We start from the raw sequence: 12,820 nt of genomic DNA on the forward strand, positions 1-12,820 counted from the left end.
CTATTATTTCTATGTATTACAAACAGCAAACACTTCTCACCGCACAGTATATTGTAATATAAAGTACTGTATACTCCATATACAATTCAGTTGCATTTTCACAGCAATGGTATTTTTAGTCCCTCTATTGCATTTACACATTCTTTATTCATTATTGCTTTAAAATATGCAAAGATCACTCATACATTAACATACATTTTGTTCATTGATGATAAGGTATTAAAACATTTCAATAATGGACATGTAAACACAGAGGTAGATGCGTTTAATTACAGTGATACAGCATTCTATTAAAAAAAATAAAAAATTAAAAAATAACTCAATAAACTATATGTCGCTCCTCCACAATGTTCTAGAATTTAAAATCACAAAAAGCTCTTGATATAAACAGTACCCTTTGTAATGCTACGTAAATCCCGCTAAACTGAACCAAAGGTCAAACCACAAAATAAACGGAGGCATAGCAAAATGTTAAACATTTAAAAATGTCACCAGTATAACCGATCCCTTATATATAAAACATATTTATGATACTTAAAAAATTAGATTTAACACCTTTTCCTCACTAGTTAAACGGTGTTCAAACAGATAACAATAATTCCTGCAGTGAATTGTAAATTGTTCCCACAAGTTAAGCTAACAGTGTTAGAGCAGTTTTGAACCGTCTACACAGAACACAAAAACCCATTTCTACATGTTCCAATGCCCTAGATTGCAAGCATACAGCAAAAGATTTGGTATGTCACATGATATGCAAAGTAAATACACAGAAGAATACTGTAGTTCTCTTAGAATTTAGACATGTTGATATTGCATATCAAACTATAAATATAGTGTGTGTATATATATATATATATATAATTTGTTTATTTAGCAGACGCCTTTATCCAAGGCGACTTATAGAGACTAGGGTGTGTGAACTATGCATCAGCTGCAGAGTCACTTACAATTATGTCTCACCCGAAAGACGGAGCACAAGGAGGTTAAGTGACTTGCTCAGGGTCACACAATGAGTCAGCGGCTGAGGTGGGATTTGAACCAGGGACCTCCTGTTTACAAGGCCCTTTTCTTTAACCACTGGACCACACAGCAGTACAGTCCACCAGTAAAAGAAAATAAAATGCTATGAAAATTGGGAAGAATGGAAACTAAACAATTGTGGTTCAAGTTGGCTTGATCCATTGACGCAACACCATCCATCACTTTGCCATCTTCAATATGCTGACATTGAGAAAAATAAGAAAATAAAGAAAGTGTTTTGCAAAAAATGTTCTTTTTTTTTTTGGACTGTTTATGACCGGTACAGTATATATTGAAGATGGCAAAGTAGATGGATGGTGTTGACACTGGTCATTCACTGCAGTTAGCTTTGAAACAAAAGATTGTTGATGATTAGACATGACAAATAACTGCACCATACTGAAAGTGTGCATCAGTGGATCAAGCCAACTTGAACCACATTTGTTTTGGTAAAAGTAGTTCCCATTCTTCCCAATTTTCATAGCATTTTTTTACTAGTTTAATTATTAAATAATAATTATACTTTATGCATTTCACACATATCACATTTTATAACATAGTCATAAAATAGTCATACATAATCATTAGAATTACTTAACCATACACCAGTTTTCATGAAATGCAGCTTTCTTGGGATCATTAGTGCAGGCTGTGGTACTCTTTGTCCATACAGTAATTCAGAATGTAATTTATTCACACAATAAGCTGGAGTACCAAGTTACAGAGCTGTCTGGTCTTCATTTCCCTCTTGTACAAAATCTTTGCTTTGTGCTTTTGAACCTCACAGAAGGAGGGGGGTCGTTGCTTGATGTGCTTTCGAACTGGTTCAAGTAACAAATAAAGATGTCTGAAGAACCATCTAAGTCTGTTGTCTATCGTCTAGCTGGTGAAAGTAGTCTGTTTGTTTTTTGTGTTTTTTTTTTCTTTTCCCCTATTTTAGGGGGAGTGGGGGTGGGGATGTGGGAGGCCATCTCTGCGCTTCTGTATCCTGAAAACCAAAAGAAAACACAATGCTCTGAAATGATGCTTGAACAGTGAAGCACATAAAGCACCACCACTTAGTGCTGCAGTTACTGCAAGCAGAGAGTGCCCGCCCCATTACATGACAACACTGCAATAATGCAGAACCTTCTGCAACAAGGACAGAAAACCTGCATAACCCTTCTACGTGAAAGCCTCAGCAGTATCTACTGCTATTTCAGGCAAATACATTGACATTCAAACATATGTGCAAAAACCTGATCCCCAAGAAACTATTGCTTTTTTGTTTCTGTATACTGACACATCACAAAGCATGCACCGCTGATATTTTCTTTTGCTCTTGACCCCATTACTTTCACAACAGTGTATCACAAATCTGCAGCAACCATGATGTATAATTGTATTGGAGTTTGTCATTTTCGTTATAAAAAGAACAACGGAGTGGGATAGGCTTCTATCAAAGGATTGGACAGTTTAGTTACTGGCACCCGGATGGTGGCGCCCATTTACTGCAATAAAAAAAAAATCAAAGGAGGGAGGTTCAGAGCCTTAGTGTGGAGGATTTCTGAAATCTCACAGAGGATGTATAATTCAGCACGGTTAGCCAACTACCTTAATAATACGTTTTCAGCAAGTGTGTGTGTGTATGTGTGGAAATATTCCACAAGGAGCCAGCTATTAGCTGGCTGTCATAACACAATCAGAGTTGGTCATAACAGCAAGGCAATGAGATGAGACACTGCTATTAAGAATTACACAATTATATGCATTTCCATTTTATTTCCTATTAATTTACATTACTTACAACCACATTCATTTTTGAGAAGCACACAGAGCCATCAGTGGACAAACGGTGTAACACAATCTGGGGTTCTTTGGAGGTGGTGCAGAGTTAAAGAATACAGATCTAATTTATTCTTTGCTGCACCAGTATGGGATCGGTTTAATAGCCTCCGCAGAGGCCATATTTGAGTAAACATGTAAATGTAACCTGTTTGCAATTTGGATTCTAACTTAGCAAACAATGCCATCAAGTGGTATGGTTTTGTAATTCCAGCCAGGATCTGAACTTACTTTTTTTTGGCACACACTTTATTATGAACATCATGCATGGGCTAAAACCAATTGAACAAGGCTAAATGGGTCGTCCCCATATGGGCACAATATTGACTGAGCTTAGATGTCAATTTTTAAGGCAAAAATGTATTTTCTTTTTTTGGGGGGGTTGGGGGGTCCACTTCACAGTCTTGCACCAGGGCCCAATAAATCCTAGCGCCAGCACTGGTCTGAAATGTGCAAGTTTTGAAACACGTGGGTACTACATTAGTTTAAAGAAATCTTGTACTACATTAGTTTAAAGAAATTTCTTATGTCCTATACCTTACTGCCAATAAATATGTTACACCTGTACTTCCTTGGTCATTTCACTTTAGCAGTGTCTTTGCTGCCAAACTACTGGCTGAAAGCATGCAAGTCAGTAAGAGAATACAGGTAAGCTTTGTGACATGATGCACTGTATTTAGCTACAATCACTTAAAACCACGCACGCACGTACGCACACACACACCATTTAGGTGCCCCATATTTTTTTGGAACTCTTCCAGAATCCTTCAAGCTAACCTCTTTTTTAAAACTCTGTTGTATTTGTATTTTGTGGGATGCTCTGGTTGTAATAATCTGAGGCTCAGGGTGTAATAATTTGATGTCTTGTTTGATGCGTATGGGTGGTTTGCTGTCTAGCCAGGGCACCGCTGTAAATTAGATCTTTTATCTATTCATTTTTTTGCTGTTTGTGAACTGAATTTTTACAGTCTGATTAACTATAGTACTGGCATCAAGCATTTCTTAATGTATTTGTTCAACACTGCCCGATGAGTGCGTATACACTGCAGTTTATACGGAAAAATGAATACATTTAGCTTATCTGTAAGCATCTCTCCGCTTCGGTTTTCTAGACTCAGTAGTCTAGGGTTTCCTAGATGACAATAATAGATCATTGATCCTCTCTGATGCCCTTGCCTGTCACAGACTGACTTTCACTCATTTGCTCCTGTATTTTCACCTTAATCTTTCTTTTAATCCATCAGACAAAAGTGGATATACATTTGTTTCCACTTTTACCCATATCTCAGCATTTTTAAAAAAGGAAATGTAAAGGAATAACATCCACATAAAGTACATATGAATGTGAAATTCATAGACAATTTATATAATTTAATCTTCACAGTAACAGTAATTTAGTAATAGCTTAAAGTGTGTCCGTTTCTTTAGAAGTGGAATTATATATACAAAGTTGAGCTTTAACCTGGTGTCTGGTGCTGCAAAAGTGCTTGTTTATTACCATATCCCTTCGAATTTAAGATGCCCTCGAATTTAAGACGGAGCCCAAATTTCCCACCCTGAATTTGAGGAAAAAATAAAACAGCAAATAAAGATGCATTTGCAAAGATACAACCTCAATTACGCATATAAGAAAACGATGTATGGAGGCAGTTTACAGCTGTCTGCTGTCACACACAGCATTACAGTTATGTGCTGCTTCTCATTTCCAGTCTGCTGTCACACACAGCATTACAGTTATGTGCTGCTTCTCATTTCCAGTCTGCTGTCACACACAGCATTACAGTTATGTGCTGCTTCTCATTTCCAGTCTGCTGTCACACACACAGCATTACAGTTATGTGCTGCTTCTCATTTCCAGTCTGCTGTCACACACAGCATTACAGTTATGTGCTGCTTCTCATTTCCAGTCTGCTGTCACACACAGCATTACAGTTATGTGCTGCTTCTCATTTCCAGTCTGCTATCACACAGAGCATTACAGTTATGTGCTGCTTCTCATTTCCAGTCTGCTGTCACACACAGCATTACAGTTATGTGCTGCTTCTCATTTCCAGTCTGCTGTCACACAGAGCATTACAGTTATGTGCTGCTTCTCATTTCCAGTCTGCTGTCACACACAGCATTACAGTTATGTGCTGCTTCTCATTTCCAGTCTGCTGTCACACACAGCATTACAGTTATGTGCTGCTTCTCATTTCCAGTCTGCTGTCACACACAGCATTACAGTTATGTGCTGCTTCTCATTTCCAGTCTGCTGTCACACACAGCATTACAGTTATGTGCTGCTTCTCATTTCCAGTCTGCTGTCACACACAGCATTACAGTTATGTGCTGCTTCTCATTTCCAGTCTGCTGTCACACAGAGCATTACAGTTATGTGCTGCTTCTCATTTCCAGTCTGCTGTCACACACAGCATTACAGTTATGTGCTGCTTCTCATTTCCAGTCTGCTGTCACACAGAGCATTACAGTTATGTGCTGCTTCTCATTTCCAGTCTGCTGTCACACACAGCATTACAGTTATGTGCTGCTTCTCATTTCCAGTCTGCTGTCACACAGCATTACAGTTATGCACTGCTTTTCATTTCCAGTCGGAATTACTCACAAATGTTTTTATCCATTTTTGTGCTTGGCATGTCGAAAAATATGTCTGATCAGCATTTCCGATCTGTCCATGCTGGTACTGTTTGCTAGAACAGAGCCTAATAATGAAAATTTTCTCTTTGAATTGCTCGGGAAGCTAATGACGCTTCTTTGTGAAAATGACTGCCTGTATGTCATGGATGATTCGAGACCAGGCAGTAATGTTTTATTCATCTTTTCTCAGACAGTCAGTCACGTTCCTGTTTGTGGACTCGGGCAATCACGACTTTTGTTGGTGATTTTAATACACGTATCACTATACTTGAAGGCCATTTTTGAGAAAAAGCAAAATATTGGTTTAAAAAGTGTCTTAAATTTGAAGGAATACGGTATTTAATTTTCCAACACATGCCATTGTTGCATATTTACACCAGGGCTCACCTAAAATGACTTATTCAAGACAGTTTTGATTAAGTGAATGAAGAACAGTAATACATAAAATATCCTATTTATATATGACACTAGGTGGTGTTGTCGGACTTCCTTGCTCTGAACGCACAAACAAAACTGTTTAATTTTAATCTTATTTTTTTCTGGTTTGTTACAAAATGAGTATCGGTAAGAAACAACTTAGGTGACATGAAATCAGAAGAAATGGTGAACCAAACATTTTCGAGGTCAGGCACAGATTGTAACTATAACTAATCATTTTCTGGGCGAACAAGTCTGTAAAATAGTAACTCACTCCCCCAGGTTAAAAAGAAAAAGCATTCCCCTAATGTTTGTCTGCTTGAAATTTTACATTATATGTGATTTTGAAGTTATGGTCTACATTTCTTATGCTTGGTGATTTCCAAAGCTGTGATCGGCACACATTTTCCCTTCCTTTACCTCTTGCTTTGCCTTACTATAGGGTGCATGTGGTGAAATCAGCAACTGGTGTTTAAAGTTGTGGACTAAAAGGTATTTCTGTAAAAAATGCAATAAAGTTTGGCATTATTAACTGTCTTTCATTTAAAAAGGCCAATAGCAGTCTAGAAATGTTTCCTGTATATCGATATAGTTAATTAGAACAAACTCATTAAGTTTTTAGAGAATAGTGTCCCAAATTTTTCACACCAGTTCATTATGTTGCCTACATTGGATACAGTTCTATATTCCCATCCACAGTAATAGGCCCATTTCTTTGGTAAAATGATACGTTAGGTGGAGGTAAATGATTGGTCCTGTCAAAAAGTAATACATCTCTTTGATCCATTTGAAAATTTGTAACTATTAAATGTCAAGTCTGCAGTCCAACAAGAGATACAAGTATCCGTCTATAAAACACGTTGACTCCTGTCTGATGCTTTATAATGTATTTTGCAGGTGAAAAATGATTACAGCATGATATGGTATAATATCTGGAAAAAAAGTTTGGTTGTCCTAACAATTCAAACTTCTCTATAGGCCTATAAATAATGATTTGGACAGGAATATAAAAACATGAGGGACATTAGGGCCTTATCCAGCACTATATTCTGCAATTTTGAATACTGACTTTGGATTCTGTTTTAATTTTGGAAACTGATTTTTTTTTTTTTTTTTTAATGTGTAGTTTTTTATGTTTTATGCAGTTCTCTGCATGGGTAACATTTTGATTTTATTTTGCTGTGAGTCGTTAATGGAGAATTGTACATACTGCTACAATAGGTACCGGATTTAAAAGTATGTACTGTATTACAGTCCACATGTCCAAAGTCGTCTATTTTGGCAAGTGATATTTTCAGAATCATATGATTCTGAATTTAAATACTTCTGTTGAAAATATAGTACAGTAAATCTAAATGGAAGCCTACTTATTTTACAACAGTCCTTTCAGCTATGTATTTTGGACATCGTATCTTTTTTGTGTTCCCTGAAAAACGGACAAGGGTTGGAACGGGCCGAAATGAAATAACCAGATATGCGTCATACTCTCTAACCGTCACTGAAGTCAAAATTGTATTGGGTGTGATATGTGAGTGCTGACTGTAGATGGTTGACACAATCTCTACTTCACAAACAACCAGGTGCTGTTTCTAAATACCTATTCGTCACATGTACCACAGAGCACTGTTGATTGTCCAGTTATTTTGTATGCAGTAACTACTTAAGTCTGAGCATTGCTATTACAAACAGTACATATTTCAAGCAGTTTGCTTTACATGCATATATTAATATGAAGAAGAAAAAAACATACGTGCATGTTTAAATGTCTGATAAGGACCATAGCATATTATAGGCCAGTGCATTTTTCATCCAATAAATGTAGCCCAGACTTTAATTATATGATACTAATTATTGTATTGTCTTTTTTCTTTAAGTTACAGCTACACTCATAATATATTACAATGCATGCATGCTATACAAACATACGTACATAGTAGCTGTTCCTACCTGAATAAAAAATTGCATGTTAAAAAATACAGAAGAAAAACTGTATTTAAAGAATGATCCATTCTTACGTGATAGACATCAACCATGTGACTAGTATGAAAACACTGGTAAACACTGATGTGTATCCTGTTAAATATCATCAAGTAAAATTATGTACATCTTTTTGCCATGTTAACGATAAAAAAAAACGTTTTATAATGCTTACCTCCTTTTATCGTCAACCAAACGTCCTCGTTTTAATGCTATTGCCAATGCATCGTCGTTTCTATTCCATTTCAGAGGAAGACACGTCGTTGCAAAGCTCCTTTCAGCTGATGCGATTCCTGGTCTTGCTGAGATCTTCTGGGCGACTTTCAAACTGCAGGTACCGCCATCAGTGACAAGCAGGAGCGCAGGTTTTATTTATAGCAAATGCGGAACGCTGCTTTCTTTGCTTCATCCTACCAGCGCGCGAATGTATTTAGAGCTGCACAGCATCAGAATCACTTCATTGTTTCCAATGACTATTTCCCTTAAATTAAAGAATCCCCACCTTTCACTTTTAACAACCCCAATAGTTTTTTTCTATCTTTCCAGAATTAAAGGATTTTAACAGAGAAGCATGTGAAAGTTGCTGTATATTTTGCTTTGGGCAAAAAATAAAATAAAATGTGGCCTTTTGGGTATTGATATATTTCCATGTTGAACGTTTTTTTTTTTTTTTTCATTGTTGTTGTTGTTTTTTTACGAAGGTCAAGATTGATATCCCCTCCAGCATCCTCATTATTGCATCAAGGTTCACATAAAAGTATCACGTTTTGATTTTAGAAAAAAAGGTGGTAATTTGCTTGCAAGCCACTTGATAACTACTGTATTTGTTGCAACCAATACCAACAGACTACTATGATGACTTTGCTTAAACTATTTTAGCCATGAAGAACTTAATAGATTTTTAAAATAACAACTCCTGTATAAAATCGTTATTCCCATACAAGGGCCATTGGTATTTTTGGAATTGTCCTTTGTTGCATTAAGCATCTGATTCCCAAAGTCATAGCAGTCAGTGCCGTATGGCATTTGGTAGCACACAGAATGTCATATAGTTGATTTAAGATGACAACATTTTAAGGGTTGACTGCTAAATGCCCTTGTACATTTTCACAGGCCGTAAAGATGCATTTAATTACAGTAACTGGGAAGATAACATATGTCTTTATTGATGTGTATTTATTTAGTTCTTTCTCGTTAAAGTGAACACCATAGTGAATATCTGATTTTATCTGTCTAGAGGTATTGTTCTGTATAAAGAACCGTCTGGAAGGTTGCTATAGAAACCAGGATCTCGAAAGTCGCTTGTTTGATTCTCATTCTACCACACAGTGGCGCACTAAGATTCTGTTTTAGAGTAGTTTGTTTCATTTCCAACATGGTAAACATTGGCTACAATATAAAATTATTTGTCATTAATAATAACTATAATTAAAAAAATAATAATAATGAAAATATATTTTACGTACTCCCCAACGTTCTTATCATAGCAGGCATTTGCAGATAATAAAGCATTTTGGTGCGGAGAGGGGAGGGCAAAAATGAAATCCATGTCTTCTGATGTAAACATAATTGTATATTACGTGCAAATCAAATATACTTTTCATTATTTTAAACAACGTTTTAAACAGCTGAATTATCGCTGCAGTACAAAAAAAAGTATGGTTGATTGGAAGAAAAGAAGGGGCAAAGCTGGCAGCAAAATATAAGTACATAAGGATTGTGGTGGACAGTTTTTAACAGAGATGCGATGAGTGGCTTGTTTTGCTTTCTGTCTGCTGGTCACGTCGCCTTTCCAGCTGCCTGTACTTTATGATGTGGTGCAGGCTTCAAATACACGCGCACAAAAGCAATGGTGTGTTTCAACTAGAAAAAGCCATGGCATCGTGGCAAGAATCCGTCTAGCTCAGTTAATTCCTCATAATTAACGGTGTGAGTGATGCGTTTAGAGTGACTCTCATGGAAAATACGTGACCACATGAGAAAACACAAGGCAGGTCGTCTTCGCCACATAGAATGACCTTGCTGGCGTTTAACTTAGATTGTGCTGTCCATTGTCAGTCGTGAGTGTCAAATATGCCGCATGTTCAATTTATTAACAATTTGTGCTCCATCCTAGGACTTCATTCTCAAGCATAACCTAAAGCGTCGGTGTCTCTCAGTGTTCCATCCCAGACAAAGCTTCTTGCGTTGTGCAAATGGTTTCCTTATCTTTATAAATTCATTTGGCATGAGCGCTTTGATTATTATTTTTTTTTTTAATAAATTGCGATAGGACGGGGATAAAGGGCACACGCATGAAATCCCCGTTTGCATATTATTTTTTTATTTTTCATTTTTTTTAAAGCAAATTGTTAACGACGAATGTACGAAAGTGGAAGACAGCTTGTGGAAAGCAATAATAATTATATTTAAAAAAAAAACAAAAAAAAAACTTACGGTTCACAAACCATGCCTAGGCTTCCAAATGTCAGAGTATTCCTCGCTTCTGCGCATTAGGAATACTCTGCATAAGAGGTTGTTTATTATTTAAGCAAAAGTGCTGAATGAAAAATGTACGTTGTTTTTCACGTTGTCCATTTTCGTTTCGGTTCATACATCAGTTAGCTTCCCTGTGTATCGCTTTTTGGGGGTACAGTTGGTATATCTGAATGCATCTATATCGGTTTCTTCCATGTAATCTGATTTGCTAATAGAAGGTTGGCTGTTACTGTTTTTGAGTTCAGAGGGCTGCTGCTGCCCGCACGTTACATGTGTGTACTGGAATTGCTCCTCATGCTCGGTCTCCCTGTGATAGAAGTAGTTAAAATTTGAGACGATCACTGGTACCGGCAGCGCAATTGTCAGCACACCTGCAATGGCACACAAGGAACCTACAATTTTGCCACCAATTGTAACAGGATACATGTCACCATAACCCACAGTGGTCATGGATACCACCGCCCACCAGAACGCCTCTGGGATGCTGGTAAACACTGAGGATGGGTCGTCTGTTTCTGCGAAATAGACAGCGCTGGAAAACAGAATGATACCAATGAACAGAAAGAATATCAGCAGCCCCAGCTCTCTCATGCTCGCATGGAGCGTCTTTCCTAGGATCTGGAGCCCCTTAGAGTGTCTGGAGAGCTTGAAAATCCTAAAGACTCTGACCAGACGAATGACTCTTAAGATCGCCAATGACATGGCGTGTTGTCCGTTTCCCTGGTGCTCAGCCAGCTCGGTGCCCAGGGTAATGAAATAAGGAATGATGGCAACTATGTCGATCATGTTCATGATGTTTTTAAAGAAAGCCGGCTTGCTCGGGGAGGCACAGAACCTCACCATGAGCTCAAAGGAAAACCAGATAATGCAAAGTGTCTCCACGATGAAGAACGGGTCAGTGAACGGATTGGGCTTAATATGGTGGGTCCCGTTGGTGGCAAAGTGGCTTTCAGTGTGTCTGTTTTCTTCTCTGAACTCTGGCAGTGTCTCCAAACAGAATATGACAATAGATATCAAAATAACCAGCACAGATACGATGGCAATGCCCCGAGCAGCTCCCGAGCTATCTGGATACTCAAACAGCAGCCAGATCTGGCGTTGGTATTCGTTGTCAGGTAATGGGCGCTCTTCTTCTTTTATAAAACCTTCATCCTCCTTGAAATTCTCAATCACATCGTCCCCTAACTCGTAAAATTTGATTTCCTCCATAAAAATGTCGACAGGTACATTGACCGGTCGCCTCAGTCTCCCGCCAGACTGGTAATAATAAAGGATTGCATCGAAGCAGGGACGATTCCTGTCGAAGAAGTATTCGTTCCGCAAGGGATCGAAGAAGCGCATTCTTTTCCTAGGATCCCCCAGCAAGGTGTTGGGGAACTGCGCAAGGGTCTTGAGCTGGGTCTCAAAGCGTAAGCCGGAGACGTTGATGACCACCCTCTCGCAGCAATCCTGATCCGCTTGCTCCAAATCATAGGCATCGTGGGCTGTCAGTGACACCGTCTCGTCCACTTTCTCACCAGGCACCACTGTCATCCTTTTATTCCCCCCACGGGTAAAGTTTCTCTTAATAATTTATCTCGCACTCCCTCTTCCAGACTGTATCCGTTAACCCAGATGCTTGGTACAGATGTATTCAGTCACTTGTAGAATAGAAAGCCATGTCTTTCCTTTCTTCTACCAGCCTGTTGGCAGATTTTTTTAAATTATTTTATTTTTCACTTGTTTGTTTTTGTTCACATTTCTTTGACCGGTTAAACCCGGTTCATCACATCACCTTCCTCACTTTGGCAGACTGGACCCGCGGCTGTCACATTCACAGCATTTTAAGTCTCACTGCCCTCCCCAAGCGCTGTGACGTGGATACGCTCTCACTGAAAAAAAAAATACATACACTCCTGCCGCTTAATATCATGCTGAGAATAATCGAAACATATCATGTATAATATCAATTCCACCCTTTAATTATAGTCCTTTATATCGACCTCTGTATTTCCATTGTTTTGGGGGCAATGGGTTAAATTAAAAATTAAACATTTAATTTGTATACACATACTTGGGTATCTGTTTTCTGGTTCAAGGTTAAAACTGACAATCTAAAAAAAGTCCTTGCAGCGTTCGTTTTATTGCAGATTCTATGTATGTGATGAATGGGAATTAATTCATAAGTATGTTTCGTTGCATATGTGTACGCCTTTTTTTCAAATGCCTGTTTATTCTGAACCCCTCATTCCCGCAAAGACAGTGCAGGAACAACATTCCTTACCTTTTATTTTAATTCATTTCGTGCATTCCACAATGTGTTTTAATTTCAACGTGTTGCACACTCTGTTTCCAATTATTGCGCTAGTCCTCGCCCAAGAAACGCAAAAGGAAATTCAGAAATGGGCGACCCTATAATCAGAAAATAAACAGGACAGTTTCCAAGGGAAGCACGGGGGCTCGCTGGTGGCTAAGTCTGCGGTCTGCT

The 12,820-nt window shown here is 38.1% G+C and overlaps 1 protein-coding gene across 1 annotated transcript; it reads right to left on the reverse strand.

The window, feature by feature from the left end:
• Positions 1–250: 250 nt before the first annotated feature.
• On the reverse strand, positions 251–12,204 carry LOC117419445 (shaker-related potassium channel tsha2-like). The gene is made up of 2 exons (XM_034032190.3): positions 8,051–12,204; positions 251–2,008 (listed from the first exon to the last, which is right to left on the reverse strand). The coding sequence occupies exon 1, from the start codon at positions 11,884–11,886 to the stop codon at positions 10,465–10,467; it is 1,422 nt and encodes a 473-aa protein (XP_033888081.3). The 5' UTR covers positions 11,887–12,204; the 3' UTR covers positions 251–2,008; positions 8,051–10,464.
• Between the last annotated feature and the right edge of the window lie 616 nt (positions 12,205–12,820).

Source organism: Acipenser ruthenus, chromosome 14 (genome assembly GCF_902713425.1).
Source record: "Acipenser ruthenus chromosome 14, fAciRut3.2 maternal haplotype, whole genome shotgun sequence".
NCBI classification, from domain to species: Eukaryota; Metazoa; Chordata; class Actinopteri; order Acipenseriformes; family Acipenseridae; genus Acipenser; species Acipenser ruthenus.

Coding starts and splice junctions, on each gene's coding strand:
- LOC117419445 (XM_034032190.3), bottom strand. CDS start 11,886: ATGACAGTGGTGCCTGGTGAGAAAGTGGACGAGACGGTGTCACTGACA.